Here is a 25,166-nt window from a genome sequence, read left to right on the forward strand (position 1 = left end):
TAGACAATAAAATGTAAATGCTTTATTCAGTAAAAATCCCTGATGAGGTTGTGATGACAACATATATCTGACATAAAAATAGTATAAATGTCATCCTCCATCAAATTTCTTATAAATAACAACATTTTATGAGTGGCACATGTGTTGGTTTCAATCTGTTCTGTTCATTAATTACAAATCTTGTGAAAAAAACCTGATTTGGTCCATTGTGTGATAAGAATTACAAGAATGACTTGTAAATTCATGAGATGCGCACAATTGTTTATAAAAAGTGATTAATGTATAATGATGATGAGAATTAAAGTAAAATGGGGTCTGAGGCGCACTTGTTGGGGATTAGCAGCTGTTCTTGGGAAAGAAGAGAGAAGAAGAGAACATGAAAAAGAAGAGAAGAAAGGCAAAGCAACAAAATGGCCAAGTATGCAGGACTGGAGGAGATTGATAGACCAATGACAGACAGGAAAGAGCTTGGTGTGGGGTCTTTCATCAGCTGAAAAATATAATTGCCAACAAAATTATATAGTCTTTCCCTAAAAAATACTTTAGGGTACAACACAAATATTAGATCTATTAGGTCAACTCTGGTCATTGGTGAAGTAGTGTTTTTTACTGGAGATTGGACGATACATCAGTGTAATTCGGTACTTCAATAGTACACAGATTAACTTAATTTTTCCCAGGAAATCAGTGACTGCAGGCAGTTTTAAAAGTCATGACAGAATAATAATCCCAGAAAACCGAGATCATTCATCAGTGTTGCTTCTGCAGCTCTGGACTGGGATTTGACGGGTTTGATTGTAGTCAGTAAAGAGGTTTCCTAACTCCATCTGAAGTGCCTCTTCCACGCTGTTGGTAAACCTGAGGCCCTGCAGATCAGCTGCAAGGAGAACCTTCAGAACAGAAGGCTGGAAGAAAGAAAGAAAAAATAAGAAACAAATAATAATTACTATAGGCTCCCTTAGTTCTCTAGTACATATAGAGATGGGTCAAATGCAGAGCTGAATTTACCAGTCAGAATTAATAAAGTACAAATGATCATTATTTTTATTATTGTTAATACTCAGAAAAAGGCTGTAAAAACTTAAGGGCAAACCTGCAATCTAGAAAACACCAACTGGACTTCTCGAAGGTTAAACTGCCTCAGCAGGTCCCTCAGCTCGCTGATCACTGTGTAATCTATGATGCTGACATGATGGCAGTCCAGCACCACTGACCGCGGAGGAGACACTGTGGGAAAAATGGTCATTATATGGCATGAAAGAGAAAAGGCCACAATTTACTATTACAAAACAAAAAAAAAGTGTTTACCCTGCAGAGCCTGAGTGTGCATAACATGACTGAGATATTCCGTGGCAGGAAAACTGAGGCCACTGTTCAGCTCCATCAACAGCGCGCCATGGTCAGAAATCTGCAAACACAGGCACACCTGATTAATATGGTTTACATTATATTGTTGAACTGACAGGGGAAAGTAAAAGTGCTGCATGTGTGACTAATGTCAGCTTTAATTTAAATATTATGTGTTAAAAGAAATAAAATGTACAGCAACAAAAAAAAAAGCAAAAAGCAACAAAATCTGATCAATTTCTTGCATGTTCTGGCTCAATGACAAATGGCTGCCCTGCTTTGAAATATTGCCATACTGCCATTAACTAAAAGTGGAGATTATATGAATGAAAAGAATATAAAATTAAATATTACACTATAAGTCTACATCTTAATCAATGTCATGGAAATTAAATGTAGAAACAAATTTTCAGAGATCGCCTGAATGAGCAAATTAGATGCTTATGAAGTTAACCTCCCTCAGACATTGAGACCAGAATTTTGTTATTCTAGACTTCTAGTTAATTTCACCATCAGATTGGATGATCTGTTTTCTATTATATTCAGTGATTAGCCACAACAAAAACCACTGACAGCTACAGCGAGTCACACAGCTCATTTTGTAATGATGTGATCTTCTGCTGGGAAAACCTGCATCCTGGCTTTGGTACGGATGCTACTTTGACAGACATGTCACCACCTTAAAAAATCTGCACAAAACAATTTGCTTAGGAAGGACTCAAACAACACAACAGACTCTAAGGCAGGGATGGGCCATGTCAGTCCTCATGTGCTGCAGTACTGCAGGTTTTAGACATTTTCCTTGCTTCAACACACTGGATTCAATTAATGGGTCATTGTGCAGAGCTTGGCAACAAGCTGTTAGATCCATTTGATTCGAATCAGGTGTCTTGGAGAAGGTATACATTTAAAGCCTGTAGGACTGTGACCCTCGAGGACCAGAGTTGCCCATCCCTGGTCCAAGGTGTTCTACTGGCTTCTAAACATAACAGATAACCAACATAGGTTGAGTCAAGTTAACTATTTCACATACTGCTTAAGTGAAATCTCACATTATTTCCATCAGAACTCAAGAAGCACTTCTGAATGAAAAGCAAAACATCTTCAAGAAACTAAATCCAGTCCAGCTGACGTAACTCAAGGAGAACCTTCACAGACTTCCCAGATACCAATCTGATAGGGTCTGATGGCACCTGTGAGAAGCACACCAAATTTACAAAAACCCCCACCCAACAACCCACAGAGCATAAAGAATCAATAGCTAATGTCCCCGGGACCAAACACTCCAGAACACCATCTTAGCAGCATGAAGAGGACCGACTTTATATTAAACAGGTGGTATACATTAGTGTCTAGCGTATCGGTGGTTTTGTGAATATTCTTAATTATGATCTAAAATTTCAAACTATTCTTTTCCCCTTTAAAACAACATAAGTTTCGAACTTTAAAACTCTGGGTTTCAAGCTCGTTTTGATGGCACAGTTACATTGTTCATTGCCCTGTAGTATCCCGAAGCTGAGAAACTGCACTTCACAACTTTGTGACCCGACAGCGTCATATGTGCCTTGCTTTACGGCACCATGTCACATGCCAGCAACTAGATATCAACACACTGGCCGCTTTAAATGCATGGCTGAGTCAGTAAAGACACGCATCAGCATTTTATCAGAGGAAAAGACAAAAGAAAGGCAGAAAGGCACAGATTAAGAGATAAGAGCCAACATCAGACTGGCTTTACTGGCTGGATAAAGGTCAGAGAAGAGACAGGATGCAAGATGGATTCCGAATTAGCCGTCATTAGGTGGCACTAAAGTGTAAAAAATCTGCCAAAGTTTAGTAGTGGGGCTTTAAAACAATTACAAAATGTTAATGATTCATCTTGAACTTAGTCAAGATAATTTGATGTATTGCCAACACTTTACTAACCATAACAGGACTTGCTTGAGTACTTTCCCAGAATAACATCTGAAACTTGCGTAGCTATGATGTACCAATCTAAACTCAGCTTCAGTCAGCAGTATTATGCTATGTACTATGATTTTTCCTGACCGCACCAATCAGGGTTTAGTCAGGCTAAGTATGGATTATATGAAAAAAAAAACTGACTAAAACTAACTGAGATCAATATGAAGATAAGGACAAAAACTGATCTTGTGTAAGAGCAACATTATGTGACTACAATGAGGATACAAAAACTTTAATATGTCACATTTGCTCAGCTTGCAGTCTTGTTTGTGCTTCTGTGTTTTCCTGACACCTTTATATTTGACAAAACAAACAAAGAGCTTGAACCAATCCTGTTATTAACACAGGACACCTAACTTGGTTTAAAACAGAGGTGAAATTTTTCTTTTAGTTGAGTTGTTACTGTCACATGTCAACATTTTGTTGCCCAAAATTTTCATTCAGAAATGTTGTAGGTGTATTGACTTTCACAGAATTCTGGATTGTAAGACAACAAGATTAAACCTCAAATCCAGATTTTGTAACTGGATGCAATCAGTGAAGGTCATTTATCACACATTAGATGTTGGTAAAAAAAAAAAAATAAAAAAATAATCTTGTTAACAAGTTTATAAAATGCTAAGGATTTCAATATCCTGAACAAAGTCAAAGTCAACCACCTACATCATAACGCCACCTGCAGTCTCAGATAGGCAAGGTCAACACTGTACTCCTGACTACTTACAGGGCTTTTCATAAACTGTGAGGAACTGATGAACGAAAAGCTAATGCCTTTCTGTGTTTTTTACTTTTGTTAGGAAGATGGCTATTATGACAAGTTCTGTTAATAGAAATAAAATCAGATTTTACAAGCCTTCATGTTTTATTCAGAGATGTTAGACTACAACAAGTTCATCTAGAGCAGGGGTCTCCAACCCCGGTCCTCGTGAGCTACTGTCCTGCAGGTTTTAGATGTCTCCTAATACAACACACCTCAGCACAAGCCTGTTAATGACCCAGTGATTTGAGTCAGGTGTGTTGCATCAGGGTAGAATCCAACACCTGCAGGATAGTAGCTCACGAGGACCAGAGTTGGAGATCCCTGATCTAGAGACATCACTGCCTAATCTAAAATACCCCTGAGGATACAACTTTCCATTTGTCAAATTTGTCCCAAATTTGCTGTGTTTTGATATGAAAACAACTGCAAAGTCTGATACTGCTACAAGCATTTATTCAAAAGATACACTATGTTAGAGTGAGCATGTCAGCCAAATTGTATGTTTGTTTCTTCTGTTCTGGTTTCATTTGCAACTTCTGGACAAAATGCTATTTTGAGGAAATCAGAGAATTGATAAATGTTTGAATGGAACATTTAGAAAAAGGTTTAAAATGCCAGTCATCTTTTGAGTATCATACACTTGTCTGAAAGAATTTTCTAGTACCTTTATCTGCGGTCTGGCCATTCTGTACAGCAGCAGCACTCCAGACACAGCTACACCTCCTATGATGCCATACTGCACCTCCCAGAAACTCATTAGGAACGTCACAGCAAAAGGCAGCAGGTCTAGCTCTGTGAAAGACACATCCACAACCGACTTCCATAAACAAACAAATAAATTTCAGATACATTTACAGAAAAAATACACATATTTTACACCTACTATATATCTTCCACATCTTCACCACCACATGGTAATCCACCATGGGAGCAACAGCACAGATGATAACAGCAGCTAGCGAAGCTTTAGGGATGTAGTAGAAAGCTGGCATGAGGAACGCTAAAGACAGCAACACAATCACACCTGCAAACGTGCGCAGAGAAAGTAGAAAACAGTTAAATACTCAGAAACTCAAACAAGTAAAATAAATACATATGTGGCAAAATTTGCAGAGTGAAGTTTTGCATTTAAGGGTTCAAAGAAAATTGCTACTTTAAGCTAGTTTAACCACAGCATAAATGCTAGCTAAACAGCTGCTTGCATGAAATATGCTCGCTTTAACCATTCTTTTCCATGCTTCTTTTTAAGATAATTGACTAAACAACATAGTCTATTAACTTCTGTGAAAAAGCACTATAATGATGAAAAAATCCTGCACAACCCTAAGTGTTTTCTTTCAAATGTACATGACTAATTAGCAACTGCTAAACAGCTGCTAGCATAAAACATGCTAACTGTAATCATGCTTTTTTGTTTTACTAATATCAGTTTATCTGACAAAATGTAATAAGAACTTCCAAAAAAAGCCAAATGCTTTTACAATGTAAGGGTTTTCTTTGAATGTTTAAGAGTTCGAGAAAAATAGCTACTTTAAGCTAGTTTAACCAAAGCATAAAAGCTAGCTAAACAGCCTCTAGCATGAAATATGTTCATGTTATCCATTATTTCCAATGCTTAGTCTTATGTTAGATTAACTAAACAAACATAATCCATTAACATTTGTGAAAGCCACCACATGGAAGAAAAAATCCTGCTTAACCTTAAGTGTTTTCTTTGAAATTCATGTTTTAGGATTTAGAGAAAGGATTTTGGAACTAGTTTTATACATTATCTTTCCATACTTGTTCATTTAGTAATGTCAGAATAATAAACAACCTTCATCCATTAACTCACGTAAAATGGCACTACTAGGAAGAAAATATCCTGCTCAACCCTGTTTTCTTATAAATGTACATGAACAATTAGCAACTGCTAAACAACTGCTAGCATAAAACATGCTTATTGTATTCATGCTTTTCTGTTTTACTAATATCAGGTTATCTGACAAAATGTAATAAGAACTTCCAAGAAAAATCCAAATGTTTTTGCAATGTAAGGGGTTTTCTTTGAATTTCATGTTTAAGAGTTTGAGTAAAATTGCTACTTTAAGCTAGTTAAACCTGAGCATAAGAGCTAGCTAAACAGCTGCTAGCATGAAATATGCTCATTTTATCCATTATCTCCCATGCTTGTTTTTATGTTAGATTAACTAAACAAACATAATCCATTCACTTCTGTGTAAAAGCACTACATGGAAGAAAGAAAATCCTGCTTAACCTTAAGTTTTACTAATATCAGGATATCTGACAAAATGTAATAAGAACTTTTAAGAAAAAGCTAAATGCTTTTACAATGTAAGGGTTTTCTTTAAATTTTATGTTTAAGATTGGAGTTTTTGTGTATTTTCTGCTGTTACGACATTGACAGTCAAGAAACGTATAGTTTAAATAAATAAAAGGATGCAGTGTACCAACCAGAGTACCAACAACTTGCAAATGATTTTTTTGGACAATATGTGATATCTTATTAACCAGAGAAGTAAAAATTAATCTTCTTTTTTTCACCATGACTTGTTGTTTTCTTAAGTAAACTAAAGCTTGTTCTTCATGTCTCTTTTAACCCTAATCTTCATGGCAACACTTTTTTTTTATCTCAAAAGGGATAAACAAACAGAAGTGGAGATAATATACTGTTAGAACACTGACTGCCACAAGAGGGCAGACAAGATTAAGTTAAAGTGGGGACACTCACTGGTGATGATCCCTCCAGCTGGAGTGCAAACTCCGGTCTGAGAGTTCACTGCTGTCCTGGAGGTGAAGACAAAACATGATACTCTGAATAGGGGTTAAATTGGGGAGGTGTTAGAAGAAAATAAAGTTCATAATTTCATAGTTTCAATGAAGTTCATAGTTTATAGTTATAATTGTTTTCTTCTTAAGACTATTGCAAGAATATTCTATGAATTATGATCATATTCTGTTAAACATATTTTATGAATCATATTATGTGAATCTTACACTGTAGCTGTGACTGTGTGTGCATATATCGTCAGTGGATACATAACTCATTTTTCTCACGGGAAAGCTGAACTTGACCTTGCTGAGAAGATTATGCAGTTTTAACACTTGGACTGAACGATTGCATCTTCAGTTTACATTTGGCTCTTTCAGTTCACAGCTGGCTGTACACTGCTCACAGCTTGTTTGTGTCTGTTTTTGTGCTAAATTGAACTCCTTGCAAGTGAATTTGACTCTACCAAGATTTCGTTGGGCTGTCGTTCCTGATTTAAAGTCTGAGATTATTTTTATCCAAAAGCAGGTCTAGAAATATTTTGATGGGGTGTTGTGAAAACATCGAGGGTACAGACTGGAAAAATAGTGGCACCGGTAAATGAAACCTTAAAAAAAACAGTAAATGGGAAAAAGCTCTAAATTCTAGGAAATAACCAGTGTTGGGCACGTTACTTTGAAAAAGTAATTAGTTACAGTTACTAGTTACTTCTCCCAAAAAGTAACTGAGTTAGTAACTGAGTTACTCCACTATAAAAATAACTAGTTACCAGGGAAAGTAACTATTTCATTACTTTTTTAAAGTTTAAAAATGTCAAAGAAGTTTGATTTTTTTCAGAACAGGTTTCACAGGCCAGGTGCATAGAGTAGAACAGCAAAGACTGGTACCTGAACAGACGTTTTAATATTTATTGCACCTCAAAAGACCACAACTGGTACAACTGTACTTCAAGAATTTTCTTCATCATTTCCACCTCGAAAACGCCGTCTTTCCCTGAGACTCCGGACTCGCCATCTCTGATTTTTTGTGTGTGTGCTTCTATGTGCTGGGTTTGTGTGTAAACATCCGCCCACCTGGTGTCTCTGATTGGCTTATAAAATTTTCCTCCAATCATCATTACTTAATCGCTTACCCCTGTTTTCACTACAGGGGAAAACACACACACATTTGGAGCTCCTGTGTCTGTGAGCCAAGCTAGCGTTAAACCAAGTGGGACGACCACTTCGTAGCTTCACTCAGTAACTTGTAGTAACGGCATTTTGGTAATGGTAACGGCGTTGTAACGATAGAAAAAGTAATTAATTAGATTACTCGTTACTAAAAAAGGCAACGGCGTTAGTAACGGCGTTTATTTTAACTCCGTTATTCCCATCACTAACCAGAAATAACTAATTGATTATTACAGCTAAAGTGGCCGTCTGATATAAAGAGTAAAGCAAAACGTGTAAAAGCAAATAGCCAGTGATATTTTTTAAATCAGCAATTGTTTATGGCTTTAATTCAAATTCATTAATTCTGAATGGCTTTAATTCAAATTCAATCCAAATTTTATTTAATAAAACACTTTTCATGCAAAAAGAAGCACAAAGTGCTTTACAAAAAAATGATTTTGGCACATTAAAAGCACAAGTCTTCACACACCCAAATATATGACCTAACAATTTTAAAAATATTCACCTAATCATAATCTCTCTCTCACACATGCGCTCATGTACACACACACACGCACAACATGCATGCACCCCCGCCACCCACCACCACCACAACCACCTACATCCCCCATCCTATTTTGCACACTAATCACTGCTGTACAGACTTGTACTTCATAGATAAAGAGAACAACTTTGACCCAAATCACACATTTTATCAGTGTTTCCTCAGCGTTCTTGGCTGTTTAACTTTACAAAGTCATCACGTCTGGTGGTTTTAGGACTTTTACATCCTCTTCATAAAATGTAAATAGTTTGGACAGATATCATATCATCCCTTGCATAGGCAGTTGGTGAGATGTTTCTGTATGAATGCTGCATTATGAAAGAACATCACATTAAATGCATTACATTACATGCTGCATTCATTTGCTCTTGGGCATCTTAGTTGTCATCTGGTAGAGGTTAGTTTAACAAATTGTTGAGGTTAGTTTACCAAATTGTTATTGAATCAAATAGTCTGTACACACACACTCACACACACACACACACACACACACACACACACACACACACACACACACACACACACACACACACACACACACACACACACACAAACATATACACATACCAAATCACAATTTAACTGTTGACTGTATTTCACTTAAGCTCTCTTTGAGTCTTTTTTTCCATCAAACAACACACACACAAACCTTCCAAAGCTGCCAGTGATGGGGTACGCTGACACAAAGGAGCCCATGATGTTGGTCACACCAATTGCCAGCAGTTCCTGGTTGGCGTCAATCCTGTAGTCATTCTGACTGGCTGAAGGGAAGCAGGATGTTAAAATCAGCCATAAGCAAATGTAGCTTAAACTGTCTGACAGCTTGTATGGAGTGGAAGCTGACTGCCTGATTACTTTCATTATAGTCACATCTTTAACATGGCACTCACCAAAAGCTTTTGCAATGGCAATGCTCTCCAGCAGACCCATGAAGGGGATCACAGCGAGTCCTCCTCCAAAGCCCTGCATAAAACACAGGAGGAATCTGCCTGGTCAGGCGTTCTTTCAGAGAAGATTTGAGGAAGTGAAACCTGCAGTCCCAGTGTATTCCTGCTCCTCCTTCTGCAGCTTACCTCTACAATTTCTCCAAAAGAGACCACGGTGCCATTGGCTATGGTGTCTGAGGTGGGCGGGGGCCTAAAAGGTGGCAGTCCTTGAGTGGTGCGCCCAGTGATTGTGAACACATGATGACCATAAGCTTCCCAAGAAAATGCTACAAGGGATGCAGCTATGACCACCAGGGCATTACGCACTAACCAAGTGAGAGAGGAAACAGAAGACATGTTTTTAAAAGAACAACAACAATGTACCAGTGGTTATGTGATTGTTTGAGACCAATACTGACTGGTAGCAACAGCCCACACGAGTTTCCTGGCTGCTCTGGTGCAGGTGGGAGCAGAATCAGAGCCCAGGCTTGACTTCATAAACATCAGTATGATCAGCAGAGTGAGACAAAGCAAGCCCAAGACCACATCACCAACTCTGGCCTCTGGGATCTTGTAGAAGGTGTAGTAAACCTCCAGAAAAAACTGCTGGGGTACACCCTGGATTCCCAGAATATTCTACAAACAAGACCAGCAAGGAAAAGCACAGATATTATAAACATAAAGGGTAGACAAGAGGGGTTAGGACTAGATGCTAAACCCAGATCACCTTCTCTTTTTAACATATTTGAGGTTTTATTTTTGGACCTGACACACACCACACATACACCTTATATAAAAATACAAATTATAAATCATGAAGGCATTCACCCTTAGCAACATTTAAAGATGCAAACATAGTTTATGTTACCAATTATTCTTTTTTAATTGATAGATACTTAAATGATATTAAGGTGCAAAACCTTACACTGACAGCCTTGTACTTACCTTTGTTGTTTGTTTGTTTTTTGGTAATTCTGCTTTGAGCTCTGTGCCTATATTTAGGCCTCTGCTGGAAAATTGCATCCTCATAATGAAATAACTATATCTTTGCAAACATAAGGTCTGTTTGAATAGTTCAGAAGTCATAGTAAAGCTTGTGAGATTTGTTAAAATGTGTATAAATCAATATATGTGTTATTGGTGAAGAATAAATGAAGCTGACACATAGCACAAATGAAAAATGTTTCAGGCTTTCCTTAAATACTGTAACAACAAACACTTCCTTTGAAATGATGCAGCTGTAGCTCTAAACCTCTGTCATATCGTAGTACAATATATGAACATTATCTCTGCAAAGGCCAACTCTGATAAAGTGAAGCAGAACAAAATTTGAGGTTTTAGTACAGATAGCTTAGGCAAGCGCTACAAAATGGCCATTTTAACATAGTTTTGCTGTTCTCAAAGTAACCTAATTGGGGGAGTTCAGGTTTTAAAAGGTTATCAAACAGCATGTAATCATTTCAGCAAACTGTCAGCTAAATTTCTGTCTAATGACAAAATGATTGTTCTATTTTCTGTTTGTTTAAGCTATACAGATTTTTAAATTTAGAATTTTTAAGCTTTTTTTGAATTGTAAGCTTAATACTTTCACTGAACAGCACATTCCCAAACAGATAAATTTGTCAGTGTTCTCTGATGGACAAACAACTCCATTTTCATATTAAAGAAGATACAGATTATAGCTGGATGATAGGGTGGTGCTATCTTCTCTAAGCATGAGCTAATATGAGAAAAAATTAGGTGAAAATGACAAACCCATCGCCAATTTGAAATAATTTCTCCAAGGAGAAAAGGGAAAGGAAAAGTGTCATTATTAGCGCACAGTTCAAAGCCAGTATTTGTGGTTTCACCACTGAAATCAACACATGAAGGTTTTGGAGCTACGTCTGCAGCCATTGCGATGTCTTTTTAAAGATGGCCTTGATTATTTCTGGAAGAAAATACCAAACTATATTCTGCATGTGGTAAAGTCAGTTTACAGGTTATGTATATGTGTGACATTAATTATGTAATCCTCACTAATCCAAAAAAATCATATAACAACAAAACAAACAAAAAAATGTGTTTGCATTTAGAAAAAAAAAAACTATACAATGATTGTTTCCTTTTTTCACTATTTACAATAAAATTTAGGGCAAATTATATTAACTATATACAGGTAATCGCTGTGTAAGAAGCAATGTTTTAGAGATGTATATTGGAGTTTTGTGTGTGTTTGTTTAACCTTACTTTGACCTGGCCAAAGCCAATGGTTACCGCAGCAGCACAGGTGAAGCCTTTTATTACAGGGTAAGAGACAAAGTCCAGCAGGAATCCTGCAGAATACAATGAAAGCAATGATTTAAAGAAGCCTGACCATAGCTAAGACACAAATTTCACACACACTGAGTAAAGATAGACACTAGATGTTCACTGTAAATGTGGTGGAGGAGCTCTTACAGTCACCAACTAACAAATCTTAGTCCCAATACATTATAAATCAATGCTCTTTATCTGTCAAAACATATTTATTGTTCACTGTAAATTTTCTAAACTGACAGTCATCAGTACTAACAGGTCTACAAAACGCATCTTGTTGGGAACAAAGTCTCGTTTTTATTTGTTTCACAAGTTTTAATTAAGTTCATAAATTCAACAAAAGTGGAGTCACAAGATTTCAACGTGACCTCAGCAACAGCTTGTCTCACCTAATCTGAGTAATGCCATCACAGCCTGGATGAGTCCACACAGGAGGCTGAGCAGCACAGCTCGGTGGGGCTGACCCCCGACCACTGAGAAACACAGGAGGGACATAATAGCTGTGGGACCCAGTGTCACATCCTTAGAGGTTCCCAAGAAGGTGTAGATAAATCCCCCCATGAAGGCAGAATAGAGTCCATACTGTAGACAGAAACACTTAGATTAATGTCCGAAAAGACCTGTGACTAAAGATTAATTTAATTCAACTTTAAAATATATCTCCACTCAACAATGAGCTTCTTTTAAAATGTTTAAGATTTACTACATTGTTATATATTTATTCTTAAAATAGGTTGATGTTTCTTTCTTTTTAATCCAGTGGGATTTTAATTTCATACATTCTCTTTACAGGGGTATTTTATCTTGATTATTTTCTCAATTCTGCCAATAAAGAAAAGTTCCCCTTACATTTCCCACCAAACAATAAAAGAAAACAAAGTGAAGTGTCACATTTAAGAGGCTGAAACCAACAAATATTAGAGTTACATGTTAATATTCTGTTAATAACAAATACACAAGCATGACAGTCTTACACTAAGTCACTAGTACAATGTAAGGGTTATGTTATTATCAAGGAAATTCATCAGTTGAATCTCACCTGCACAGGAAGGCCTGCTACTTCAGCATAAGCCAGTGCCTGTGGTACTGTTGTCATCCCAACAGTGAGCCCAGCAAGTAGGTCCATCTGCAGGTACTTCAGCTTGTACTGGGGCAACCAGGAGAGGATGGGCAGCCAGGCTTTCAGAGTGCTGTAGGAACAGCAGCCATGGGACAATTCTCTTCCCGTCAGAGACTGATCCATCCCACCAGACTGAAGATAAAGAGTGACGTTAAATGGTGCATTACATGTAAAAATGTGTGCATGAGGACTGTGATTATGGGATAAAAGACACTTACATTAAGTGATTAAGTTTTACTCTGTTTTAAATACCATCAGCTTTGGTATCCTACTTGGTTTCTTTGGCTTTTCCTCCTGAGATGCTCAGCATTCAGGACTAAGTGACAGTGATGCACTATGTGCATGCATGTGTTAGCTTGCATGTTTGTATTCCTTCAAAGTGGTTGGACTCCATAGATTCAGATGAGTAATACAATCTGTGTATGACAGAAAAAACAAAACAAAACAAAACACAAAAATGAACTTACAACAAGCTGCCTGGTTTCACAGTTTGCTCCAGTATCTTCAGGTGTATGGCTTTTAATAGTCATATGAAGATCACATGAGAGGCTGGTGCTTTACATGCACCTCTATTTGCACATCCACAGCGCTTTTTACACTCACCTAAAAACCATAAAACTCCCTGATAAGGAAACACTCTCACTAGTGTTCCCAAGTTATGTGAGCTAAGAGCAGCCTGTTCTCACTTTGTATTGATCTCCCCTTTATCTAATGACTTGTCTGTTATTCATCCCATAATTATCTCTGAATCATCCATGTAGAACTACATTTGGACTAAAACATTGTAGTGTAGAACAGAACAGAACAGAACATGGCAACAGAATTTAAAAAATAGAGAGAAAGGTTAACAGAATAGAATAGAATAGAATAGAATAGAATAGAATAGAATAGAATAGAATAACCTTACCCAGTGTGACGTTTACCTTTATCATCTGTCAGCTCGACTGTGATTTTTCAAGTCCGCTGCTGTTAAAACAGCTTCCTAAAATGCCTACATTTCGCTCATCAGACAGGTTCCTCTTTTCTTCCGTCATGTGACCGCTGTCATGTGACTAAATATGGGCGGGGCGTACGTTGTTTCAGGAAGAAGTTTGAAAGATGGCAGTTTCGCTTTACTGACGGCAATGTAGTTGTAAACATTGTTAAATAGTTAGTTTTGTGACTCTTTTCTTTCTTTTTTACTTACTTCTTTTTTTAATCAACGTGTGTTAGAGTTTTTACTGCCCGTCAAATTTAGTGGAGCTCATCATGCTGTCTCACATTATTTTTCTTATTTTAGTATCTTGTTGCATCGTGGAGTCAAAGAAAAGAAATGTACTGTTAATAATCGGTGAGTAAATATTTCCATTTCTGTGTGATGGTGAGAAAATAATCCTGATATTCTGTTCAGCTGTGACTAGAAAACTACACTGCTGTACAATAAACTTTAGTTGACACTTACATGAACACAGTAATTCCTAAATTCGTTATTGTTATTACGGCTTTACGGGCAATTGTATTAGGTACACCTGTTCAGTTGCTCGTTAACACAAGTACCTCTACCTTAGTGTATTTAAGATGTATGGTCAACACGACTTTCTGAAGTTCAAACTGAGCATTAGAATGAGGAAGAAAGGGGATTTTGAACGTGGTTTTGTTGTTGGTGTCAGTTGGGTAAAAAGTGCTTATAACCTTTTTCTAGTCATTTTGACCACTCGCAGTGTTTTTACACTGCAAGTAATAGTCACCCATTCACGTACACCACTTTCTTGGAATTATCTATTAAGTGTTTTCCTGTATTACACACATTCAGACCAATGAGCACATTGGAGTCAAGGATACACTGACTTTTAAATGGACAGATAACCTCTTCCCCTGAGCCACAGCTGCCCCAGTTGAAGGTCATTTTAACACCACAGCCTACCTGGGTGTTGTTGCTGACCATGTCCGTTCCTGTATGACTACTTTCAGCAGGCTAATGCACCATGTCACAAAGCTCAAATCATCTCCAAATGGATTCTTAAACATGATAATGAGTTCCCTGTACTCCAGTGTCTTCCACGGTCACCTGATCTTAATCCAATAGAGGACCTTTGGGAAGTGATGGTACGGGAGATTCTCATATGGATGTGCAGCCGAATGATCTACACTAAATTTGTCATATTCAGTTTTATTTATACAACACATTTACAACAATATTGGCCCAAAGTGCTGTACAATGAAACTATTAAAAAACATAACACAAAAAAAACTGTGTGAACAATAAAAACATTCATTCATTCATTCATTCTCTATAACGTTTAGTCCAATTCAGGGTCGTGGGGCAGCTGGAGCCTGTCCAGAAATTTGCAGGTTAGAGACAGGGTACACCCTGGACAGGTCGCCAGTCCATCGCACAATAATAACATAATAATACAGAAATATGAAATTTGCAGAAAAAAACCCCCAAACATTTTAAGCCCACATAAACTCTGAGATATCAGGTTGTGTCACCCAACTGATCTTCTTACAAGAGAATGAGCTGCTCAGAAGCATATCGATGCCTCGTGTTTATGTCTGTGTGATACAAAAGTTCTCATGGTGAATTTCTGTTTTTGTTTTTTGTTTTCTCCAACAGCTGATGATGCTGGTTTTGAAACGGAGGTATATAATAACTCTGTCGTCCACACCCCCCACCTTCGCTCTCTGGCCCAGCGCAGTGTGGTGTTCAGTAACGCCTTCACATCTGTGAGCAGCTGCTCCCCTAGCCGTTCCACCATCCTCACCGGCCTGCCGCAGGTAACAAGCACACCCATGCTTCTTGTTTGGATGTGAAAGGCACTGTAGTTAGTTTGTTTTGTGTTTTCAGCATCAGAACGGCATGTACGGACTTCATCAAGGGGTTCATAACTTCAACTCCTTTGATGGAGTACAAAGTTTGCCTCTACTCCTCAGCCAGGCCAACATACACACAGGTGAATAAAACAAGATCAGCTTACACTCTCACAAATTCCCCCTTTTCGTCTGTTTTCTCAATATGTTTTTTTGTTTGTTTTTTTTTTTCTTGTCTGAACCTTACAGGTATAATCGGAAAGAAGCATGTCGGTCCTGGATCAGTTTACCCTTTTGATTTTGCCTACACAGAAGAAAACAACTCTGTCCTCCAGGTGGGGAGGAACATCACCCGGATCAAACTTTTGGTTCGCAAGTTTTTTCAGACTCATAAAGAGGAGGTTTTTAAACGAAGGGGAATGGAAGAAGAGACAAATGGCAACAATAGGAATATGAAACAGGAGGAGAGGCCATTTTTCCTTTATGTAGCCTTCCACGACACGCACCGATGTGGCCATTCACAGCCCCAGTACGGAGCTTTCTGTGAGAAGTTTGGGAATGGAGAAATGGGGATGGGTAGAATCCCTGACTGGACTCCAGTATATTACACACCAGAACAAGTAAAGGTAGGTCATTAAATGTTTTCTTGTGTTTAAAGAGCTCCCCATTATACAAATCCTAAGACTTATCCTAATGTATTTAGGTGAATTTAAATACTAATTTCTCTTTTGCATAGTTGCAGTCCACCAACCACCTACCTGCAAATCAAAATCTTTATAAATAGTTCTCTAGCAAATCAGCGTCTAAGCATTTAGGGCCCAATTTACTAAAATTCCTGAAGAAGAGCACAAAATTGCCTGTCCACGCAATAGATTGCACGTGTTTGTTTATGATTTGCAGGTGATTAACCAAGAATGTTGGCGTAATTGATAACAGGCGCAAACAGTAGTATGCAAATGAGGATTTAGCATGCATGTGGTGTTGTCATGGAGAGTTTAGAAGCAGAGCAGGACGATCACAAACGGAAAATCAAATTCAACCTGACGGAGATATAAGTGAACGAGGCAAATAAAAAAATTGCTGAGCTCCAGCAAAGTAATCTAATGTCACCAGAATGACTTCAGTATGGAAGAGTATTAGCTAAACAGTAAATACAGTTGGTAAAACCACAAGAACACCAGATGAGGTTGGGGGCTGTTGCCGAGGTGGGGGGGGTGGGGGGAGTGGGCTGCTTCGTGTGTGTGTGTGTATACATGTGTGTGGGTGCGAGTGTGTAATGTATTTCATTGATTCATGATTTATGTTTTGTTTTTATTTGTTTTGTTTTTTTTATTATTTTGTTTTTGTATATTTTTTAATGTGTTTTTTCTTATTGTGACTGTATTTAATTATCAACTGTCTTTTTAGTTCTTATACACAAAGTTCTACGAAGAAATTTTTTAGAAAAAAGAATAGAAAAGATATACACTGATTAAATTGAAGCAGGGAGCAGCTAACTCATGATTACTTGACCTCTCCTCATCTCACGACTTCAGGTTCCTTCTTTTGTGCCGGACACACCAGCAGCTCGAGCCGACTTGGCTGCACAGTACACCACAGTCAGCAGGTTGGATCAGGGTGTGTAACACCACCCAGACACACACATACAATGGTGTTGATGAAGTATCCAAAACTCTGGCGGTGCAAATTTCCTTCCCAGGTATCGGATTAGTTCTGCAAGAACTCAGAGATGCTGGTTATGAGAACGACACTCTGGTTATCTACAGCTCAGATAACGGCATCCCCTTCCCAAATGGCAGAACCAACCTGTATCAGTCCGGGACAGCAGAGCCCATGCTTGTGTCGTCTCCAGAACAGAAGGAGCGGTGGGGAGACACCAGTCAGGCCTACGTCAGCCTGCTGGGTAAGAAATAGATGGTAAATGAATATGGATTAGAGTGAAAAGGCAAGATCTCAAATGTTAAGGCAGATAAATTTTAGCGTTTTTGACATGTTATGAAGCAACATTCACACTTACAGCATGATAAGCTTCTGGTTTCAGTTTAGTCTTTATACCAGTAATTTCCAAACCCTTTCAACTTAAGAATATTTAGAAATTTTCTTTAGTTTATCTAAAGCAGGAACTTTCACCTCTGGTCCGAGGGAACCACTGACCTGCAGGTTTTAAGTGCCTCTGTGCTGCAACAAGCGTGATTCAGATTAAATGGATTCAATATCTTGTTGTCAAGTTCTAAAAAAAATCATCCATTAATTTGAGTCAGGTGTGTTTAAGCAGGGAAACATCTAAAACCTGGAGTACAGTAGACATGTGTTTGAGACCCCAGGTCTACAGAGGGGCAAAGAAAGGAAGTCAGTTTATCTGATTTCTTAAACGGCCACAAGAGGGAGACGGAACAAAAGCTGTAGCAGACCTCAAAAGAAAATGAACTGAAACGTTTTATATGATTAACAAAATAATGCTCATTCAAAACCAGTAATTTCACACATTTGCAACAGATTCAGACAGATAATTGTAACACAGTGTAACAGATTGAGATTGTGTAAAAATTCAATAAATTTATCATGTTAAATATTGTTCCTGTGAAAATCAGTTGTCTCTGAGACGAGCTTACTAAAAAAAGCTGATAAGGTTCTGAGGTGATTATTTATTTTTAGACCATCAAATTAGTTTTAAATGGTGCATGCATTCTCAAAAAAAAAAAAAAAGAAATTTACTTTTATTATAAAGAAACACTCAGTTCTTCTTAATTCAAAAATAACATTACCTGGAAATAGGTGCAGTGATTTATTAAAACATCAACCAAAGACAAAAACAGAGATTGTAGTATTTTAATCAGCTTGAAAGTAAATATTACATCTGACCGCCTTTGTTCTTCATCACAGCCTGAATCCTCTTATCTATCTTTTTTTGGCAGACATCACTCCCACCGTTCTAGACTGGTTTTCTGTGTCCTACCCCTCATACAGCCTCCCTGGTAGCCCTACCACACAGGTCCTCCTCACTGGTCGCTCCCTACTGCCTGCTTTAGTCTCCGAGCCCAGCAGCTGGCACACAGTCTACTCCAGCCAGTCCCTGCATGAGGTCAGGCCGTCACTGCTGCTCACATATACAGTACGCTCTTAAAAAGAAATTAAACACCAGCCCTGACCACTCCACTCTCATTTCAATTACAGATAACCATGTACTACCCGATCCGTTCTGTCCACCAAGGGGCGTATCGCCTACTTCACAACCTGCATTACCGCATGCCTTTCCCCATCGATCAGGATCTGTACGTGTCGCCCACCTTTCAGGACCTGCTGAATCGCACCAGGCTGCATCAGCCGACACACTGGTTCAAAAGCCTGGACCAGTATTACTACAGAGAGCGCTGGGAGCTGTTCGACACCAGGTCTGTAACAGCTGCACACACGTTTACCCTCACTGTGAAGATTCATCATTAAACCACATTTTGTTGGTGTTAAAAGATCCTCACAATCACAGTATTTTATCCAAACCGCTGGATGTCACAGAACAGTTTAAATTAGACATGTGTGTAACGGTTTAATGAGTTTAGTGATGAGAATAACTTGAAGATGTTCACATTTTCATGTTCAGAAGAGGAAATTGAGGTTGCTGTAAAAGACATAAATACAAACTCTACAAAGTCCACATTTCTCCAGATCTGATCTGGAGAAAAGACTTAAAGGAGACTTAAAGGATCTTTTATGAGGGAAATTTTATAAATCAGTAATTAGCTCACAGGTTTAAATACATTCTACTCATATGTAACCCGTTTAGACTTTTAAAAACACATTAGTTAAAGAAGTGGTTCACAAATTTCTTTAGTTGGCTCCATTTCATCTGCAGAGTCAGTGTTTTAGGGTTGAGATCTACTGGCTTTCTCTCCACATCACTGAAGTTTTCTGTATGTATCTCTTGTTGTAAATTGGGCCTGCTGGTTTTTGAAGACATCATCTCAGGCTCTGGCGAACTGTGATGATCATTTTTCATCATTTAAATGACAAACTGATACTTCAAAGAAATATGACAGATAAATTAATAATATAAATGATCATTAGGAGTAGACTTGCTTGCAGAAAAACACAAAATCTACCAGATTTGCCTTTTTTCTCTCACTCTCTTTGATTTTGGCCAGCATGCCAAAACAAAGGATTAGCATTGAAAAGCTTGGTCGTCTTGAAATTCAACATTTTTAACGACAATTCAAAACAGTATTTACTTTACATATAAATATTTGTTTAAGTTGCATAACACTATAATGCACTTTTGCACAAGGAAAAAAGTAAAAGTTTGTCTGTGTTGTGTTTTGCAAGAAAAGTACAATGTGAAAACATTTTCTAAAGACATTTAAAACCCAAAATTACTAATATATTTGTCAAATTTTGATTCTATCTAAATATTGATTAAGCCAACAAGCCTCTTCAGGCTGGTAATGACAGTACATATGTGACAAAAGACTGGCAAACATGGTGCTGATATAAAATATTTGCAGCTCCGTTACACAACACGATTTCCATTGCTAACATCTGTTTGTACAGAGTATACTTAAATTAAAGTGTTTTCATTTTGATGCTTTGTTGTTGTTGTTTTGTGTGTATTTTTAACCTAAGTATATTTCAAATTTGACTACAAAATATTGACTATTTAAACATCATGTTTTGAATAAAACTTACAGAAAACAGCTTGAGAGTGGCTACATTAGAACATTAATCCAAAAAAAGTTTCTTTTTCTTCTTGGTGGTGGGGTTTGGAGGGATGGACATTGATTTATTCCCTCATTATCTAAAAAAGAAATTAATGATGCTTTAATGCTAAACACAGGAAAGATCCCCTGGAAATGAAGAACCTGGTATCAGACCCAGCCTACAGCGACGTGCTGGAGAACCTGAGACAGACTCTGCAGAAGTGGCAGTGGGAGACAGGAGACCCTTGGGTCTGTGGACCAGACTACGTCCTGGAGGACAAACTGGTGCCACACTGCAGACCCCTCCACAATGGACTCTGATGCTACTTTGACTCATCTTTATTGAAGTGATAAAAGCATTTACCTACAAATCCATGACATTTATTTAAATTTATATTTTTCTATGCTAGCACTGCTTTTAATGACAGGAAATAAACTATTTCAATTCTTGACATTGTTTCAGTTTAACCTTCCTCAATATTTCCGGATACTTTTATCATTCCAGTCAGTGATCCTCTTTTCTCTTTCTATACATTGAGGGTACACTTTCCATCCTCCAGACTGCCTCATAAATTTATATATTAGAAAGAAAATGTAATTGCACACCATTTACTGTTTTTATTATTTAGCTGAGCAGACAAAGACTAATTTGCTAATTACTGAGGGGTTTGTGACGCATGACTGGCGAAGTCACAAATCAATCTTGAAAAGGGTTTGTAGTGATAATGCTGTTTTTCCTTAAAGCTTAAATCGAAATAACATCCATCAAGGAAAGTTTTAAAGATTAGGATCAATTATTCACTCATGATAATTAGATTTTTCTTTGATGAAAGGTTTTATTTTTCCTGAACGGATTGAATAAGTAAGGCTGGTTTACATTGTTTTCTGGACATTGTGCATCTCGTTCTTTTTACTAAAACCATTTTGGACTCAAAAGTTATTTTGGGGATAATCCACCGTGGCACTGTGTATTAAGACGTCTTATACATCCAGGTAACTGACTAACAACTAGTTTGTCCAACTAATTAAACACAAAATGTCTTTAAGCTCTGTCCTCATCTCACTGTCATGGTCGACAGATTTTTAATCTCTTGTTCCTTTGATCACATCCAAGTGTCAGAGAAGATCTGACGTGCTAAACCTCCTTCAGCTCTGATTTGACGAATGTCTGTAGGTCACGATAACGTCGCCTGACCAGCCTATATAAGCAGCAGAGAGTTTGCATAGAGCCAAGCAAAACAAAGTCTCCGCAGACAAAGAACGGACGAGATCTGCGCCGTTTCCCTCTGCGTAAAACTAAAAGTAGCTCGCCCAGGCGATCCAAGACATGGAGAGGTCTGTCAGGTTTGCAGTGGTTTGCGTCGGAGTGTCTTTACTCATCTCCTGCCATTCAGTCGAAGCCTGGTACAAGCAGTCGACTGGACCCAGCTACTACTCGGTGGGTCGCGCCTCCGGTTTGCTGTCCGGTATCAGGAGGTCACCCTACGTCCGGAGAGCCGAGTCTGAAGAGACGCTGATGGACAGCGGGGAGACGCCAGGTAACAACGTGATCCCAGAGGCTAACAAACAGGTCTCCGTCCTAAAAAATATGGTAAGTAATGCTTAAAAAACTAAAAAGAGGAGATGCGCGTAAAGCTCGCTTTCCATTCAGCACTAGAGACACTTAGGACACTGTCATAGCCTACAGAAAGTTAGATAAAGTTTTGTTAATAGATGCTTTTTATTGAGAAAAAGGGCTTAACATTGAGATTAAATTGTATTTCAATAAAGATTTGACATTTGAAGTTTTGCGTAGGTAAATAGGAATACAAGTAAAAAATATTTAGTATTTTTTGGAACCAAACTATTTCCAGGTCTACAGAGAAATCTGATGGTGTTTAAAAAGAGACGCACATTAAATGTAAACATCACTGATCACATCTACAGGCAATCTGCGTGAAGGACGTCTCTCCAAACCTGAAGAGCTGCGAGTTGCTGCGGGACGGGACGGGCACCTTCCAGTGCGAAGCCGAAGTCTTCCTCACCCTGGACTCCTTGGACTGCCTGTCCGCGTGAGTCCCGGTCCGACCACGCAGACAGTCTTCCACCTCCACCAAAATCCCAGGAATCGCTTCTCTGGAAAACTAAAACTACGGAACGGAAAATGAGCATGGGGTGGGGTTAGGAACGAGAAAGTCTCTATTATTGTTGACGATGGACGTTGCAGACTCAGAATGTTTTCCTTTATCTTAGAAAAAAAAAAAAAATCTTTGTTCACATTTGCTTTGGTTGTGTAGACAGGAGTAAAAAAAAAAAAAAAAAAAAAAAAAAGCCAGAATTAATTGAAGCCATTTTCATCCCAGAAGACTTTCCATCTTTAATGTTTAAACTTGAAATGTACCTGCGTTATCAAAATGTATTAAATATTCATAAAGTTAAGTTCAGATTTCCTGGAAATTACTTTTAATTTATTTTATTTATTAAAACGAACAAACACTGATAATCTGCTGTCTAGTCTGAATTTACTGGGAAATGAATGAAAATATAAATGAGACCCTTGGATTGACCTTTAACATCTAATACGATTATCACCAAAGACAAGTTCAATAAAAATGCCTTTCATTTATTTTTGTATTGACTCAGTGCAGTGCACAATATAATAACATAAAACAATATGAGGTTGTGGTCCACAAGGTTTAAAAAGCATACAAGCGATACAGCATAAAACATGAAAGTGGGGAGACAGGTGCACATTTCTTACAGGTATTTGAATTACACATCAACCCCACTTTATTATAAGGCACTTGGGTGTGATTTTCTTTCAGGATTCAGACTATGAGTCATTACTATAGCTTGTTTATTACTGGAGTCAGAGAAGCTGGTGTGATAGAAGTCAGTCGCTTAGAGGGTTCCCTCAAAACAAACTCCAGCAAAGTTAATGCCACTAATCAAATGCAGGAGTCACCACCCTGTTGACAAACCAGTTTATGTGTCAGAGCGGAAAAATAACCATCATAGATGAAAGAAGGGAAATTAAATCCAAGTCAGATGCTTCAGGGATGTTTCTATCATACACACTTCCATTTATAATACATTTTCCGGCGTCATCGCTAAGCAATAATATTCATGGGGACAATCAAGGGCATAGTTTTTAAAATGCTTGCCTCATGGGTGATTTCAAGTAAACGCAAACCGGTTGTTTTAACAGTGATCACATCCTCATTAGGTGGGTGTGACGCACACAATCTGCACAGCAGAGACACAGTGATAAATGAGCGGAAAACATGATGGTATGCATGGGTGAACCCTGCGCCAAGGAAGTTAATGAACAAACAGTAAATCCTCACCTTCTCCCCGTCCTGCTCCCTCCCCACAAAGAAGGACACAAATACATGGTCCAAATTGTTTTTCAAGTGTTCATAAAAAAGCAATTTATCTGTTTGTTGTTTCATTTTGCAGTACAGTTAAAAAAAAAAAGCCCATTGTTTTCAGAGCCGAGTTTAAAAGTCAACATTTAGGACTCCAAATGAAGGTAAGGTGAAGCCTCTTTCAGCTCCAAACCAGGAATCACAGGCTGCACCTCATGTAACAGACAGCCGGTAACATGTTAGGAAGAGATGATCTTCATATTCTGTTTACTGCCTTTTCTGTTTTTCAGACTGTTTCAGTCTTTCTACATGAGACATCATTTGAGGTTTGATGAGATCTCACTTAGCAGCAGCTCATACGGATGCTGACAGTCAGGCTACAGGAGCGATACAGCTTCCAGGTTCTCCTTGATTATTGTGTCCATGACCACCTGGAAGACGACTTGGATGTTGGAAGTGTCAGTTGCCGTGGTGAAGTGATGGTAGACAAGTTTGCTGGGTGTGTTGTTGAGGGAGACGAAGGTGGCAGCGATGAAACGGGCGGCTGAGTCCACATCACAGTCTGCGCCTGGAAGGGAGATGAACGAAGTGAGGCCAGTTCACCAAAAACAAGGAATCTCAGGGAGCTTTATGTGGAAAGAAACCAAACAATTCCCTCTGAATAAACAAACCCTGGGAAACATCTGGCTGTGACCTGTCAGTGAAAGTTGTGGTTTAAATATTTGTGATGAAAATAAACCCAAAATAGAATTAGAAAATCACAATGATGCCGACTTTCACATCAACTGCAGGAGATAAAACACTTCAACTTAAGTAAAGTGCAGCTTAATGTAAAATTATTCCACAGGCCAGGCAGTTTCAGGAGGAAAACATCAGATCATTTGAATGAAAATAGTAAAACATTAATATAATTATTAATGTTCACTAAAATTCACACCATCTACATCTCAATTTAGAGTGTGTTCTGGAGTAAAATGACCTTGTGTTAAGATATATTACACCACACATCATATCACATTAGCATGTAAGCAGATTTTTTAAGATGTAAAAACATGAGGTAAATGAAAAAGAAGAAAACTATTCATAAGGTCCCTGTAGAAGGTATAAAGTGCAGCAGCATCAGGCAATACAGTAAATGAAGAAAGATGTTTAGAATAAAAAAATAAATTAAATTCAAAAGCACAAGTAAGTATTTAAAATTTCACAATACTAATAAATAAATACAAATAAATATCAATACATACATACTATAAATATGTTAATGCACATTAAAACAGGAAATGAATGTTTAAAAGGTGCCACGAGTGGAGCGCAGCTATTTTAGTTAAAGTACATTTCTACAGTTTTGTTGTTTATTGTGTTTCCACACCAGGAACAGGACTCCCTCAGAGTCACAAGATGGTACGTAGGAGAAATGGTAAGATGCCTTACCTCATATT

General features: G+C 38.0%; 4 protein-coding genes across 7 annotated transcripts in view; 2 read left to right on the top strand and 2 right to left on the bottom strand.

Annotated features, from left to right (window-relative positions):
• slc26a11 (solute carrier family 26 member 11) lies at positions 1 to 13,931 on the bottom strand. Of its 2 annotated transcripts, none has more exons than XM_041983670.1 (15): positions 13,810 to 13,931; positions 13,121 to 13,318; positions 12,822 to 13,034; positions 12,172 to 12,364; positions 11,714 to 11,799; positions 9,904 to 10,120; positions 9,632 to 9,810; positions 9,449 to 9,521; positions 9,208 to 9,319; positions 6,804 to 6,859; positions 4,956 to 5,096; positions 4,737 to 4,864; positions 1,309 to 1,408; positions 1,094 to 1,227; positions 1 to 905 (listed from the first exon to the last, which is right to left on the bottom strand). In XM_041983670.1, the coding sequence occupies exons 3-15, from the start codon at positions 13,023 to 13,025 to the stop codon at positions 744 to 746; spliced, it is 1,785 nt and encodes a 594-aa protein (XP_041839604.1). In that variant the 5' UTR covers positions 13,026 to 13,034; positions 13,121 to 13,318; positions 13,810 to 13,931; the 3' UTR covers positions 1 to 743. The 2 variants fall into 2 exon arrangements, with proteins under 2 accessions (XP_041839604.1, XP_041839605.1); XM_041983671.1 differs by having other exon boundaries at positions 13,826 to 13,927.
• A 57-nt stretch (positions 13,932 to 13,988) lies between these two features.
• Positions 13,989 to 20,832, top strand: sgsh (N-sulfoglucosamine sulfohydrolase (sulfamidase)). The gene is made up of 9 exons (XM_041982535.1): positions 13,989 to 14,232; positions 15,499 to 15,659; positions 15,730 to 15,835; positions 15,942 to 16,318; positions 17,228 to 17,309; positions 17,392 to 17,595; positions 18,608 to 18,774; positions 18,867 to 19,084; positions 20,518 to 20,832. Exons 1-9 carry the CDS (start codon positions 14,151 to 14,153, stop codon positions 20,699 to 20,701), a joined length of 1,581 nt encoding a protein of 526 aa, XP_041838469.1. The 5' UTR covers positions 13,989 to 14,150; the 3' UTR covers positions 20,702 to 20,832.
• Positions 20,833 to 21,340: 508 nt separating this feature from the next.
• npb (neuropeptide B) lies at positions 21,341 to 22,663 on the top strand. Its single transcript, XM_041982539.1, has 2 exons — positions 21,341 to 21,971; positions 22,307 to 22,663. The coding sequence occupies exons 1-2, from the start codon at positions 21,708 to 21,710 to the stop codon at positions 22,433 to 22,435; spliced, it is 393 nt and encodes a 130-aa protein (XP_041838473.1). The 5' UTR covers positions 21,341 to 21,707; the 3' UTR covers positions 22,436 to 22,663.
• A 270-nt stretch (positions 22,664 to 22,933) lies between these two features.
• Positions 22,934 to 25,166, bottom strand: part of gnav1 (guanine nucleotide binding protein (G protein) alpha v1) — a 31,306-nt gene continuing 29,073 nt past the window's right edge. For all 3 annotated transcript variants that reach the window (XM_041982536.1, XM_041982538.1, XM_041982537.1), the window contains one exon: positions 22,934 to 24,295. In XM_041982536.1, the coding sequence (XP_041838470.1) occupies positions 24,105 to 24,295 (191 nt within the window). In that variant the 3' untranslated portion in view covers positions 22,934 to 24,104. The remainder of the gene's footprint in view (positions 24,296 to 25,166) is intronic.

This window comes from Melanotaenia boesemani, chromosome 4 (assembly GCF_017639745.1).
Source record: "Melanotaenia boesemani isolate fMelBoe1 chromosome 4, fMelBoe1.pri, whole genome shotgun sequence".
Lineage (NCBI taxonomy): Eukaryota > Metazoa > Chordata > Actinopteri > Atheriniformes > Melanotaeniidae > Melanotaenia > Melanotaenia boesemani.

Excerpts from the sequence above, each read along its gene's own strand:
- npb (XM_041982539.1), top strand. The coding sequence starts at position 21,708 with ATGGAGAGGTCTGTCAGGTTTGCAGTGGTTTGCGTCGGAGTGTCTTTA. Across the intron at positions 21,972-22,306 it reads TCTCCGTCCTAAAAAATATG|GCAATCTGCGTGAAGGACGT; the intron begins GTAAGTAATGCT and ends TCACATCTACAG.
- slc26a11 (XM_041983670.1), bottom strand. The coding sequence starts at position 13,025 with ATGGATCAGTCTCTGACGGGAAGAGAATTGTCCCATGGCTGCTGTTCC. Across the intron at positions 9,522-9,631 it reads CTTTTGGAGAAATTGTAGAG|GGCTTTGGAGGAGGACTCGC; the intron begins GTAAGCTGCAGA and ends TGTTTTATGCAG. Across the intron at positions 4,865-4,955 it reads GAAGATGTGGAAGATATATA|AGCTAGACCTGCTGCCTTTT; the intron begins GTAGGTGTAAAA and ends TGTCTTTCACAG.
- sgsh (XM_041982535.1), top strand. The coding sequence starts at position 14,151 with ATGCTGTCTCACATTATTTTTCTTATTTTAGTATCTTGTTGCATCGTG. Across the intron at positions 16,319-17,227 it reads ACACACCAGAACAAGTAAAG|GTTCCTTCTTTTGTGCCGGA; the intron begins GTAGGTCATTAA and ends TCACGACTTCAG. Across the intron at positions 17,596-18,607 it reads GGCCTACGTCAGCCTGCTGG|ACATCACTCCCACCGTTCTA; the intron begins GTAAGAAATAGA and ends TTTTTTTGGCAG.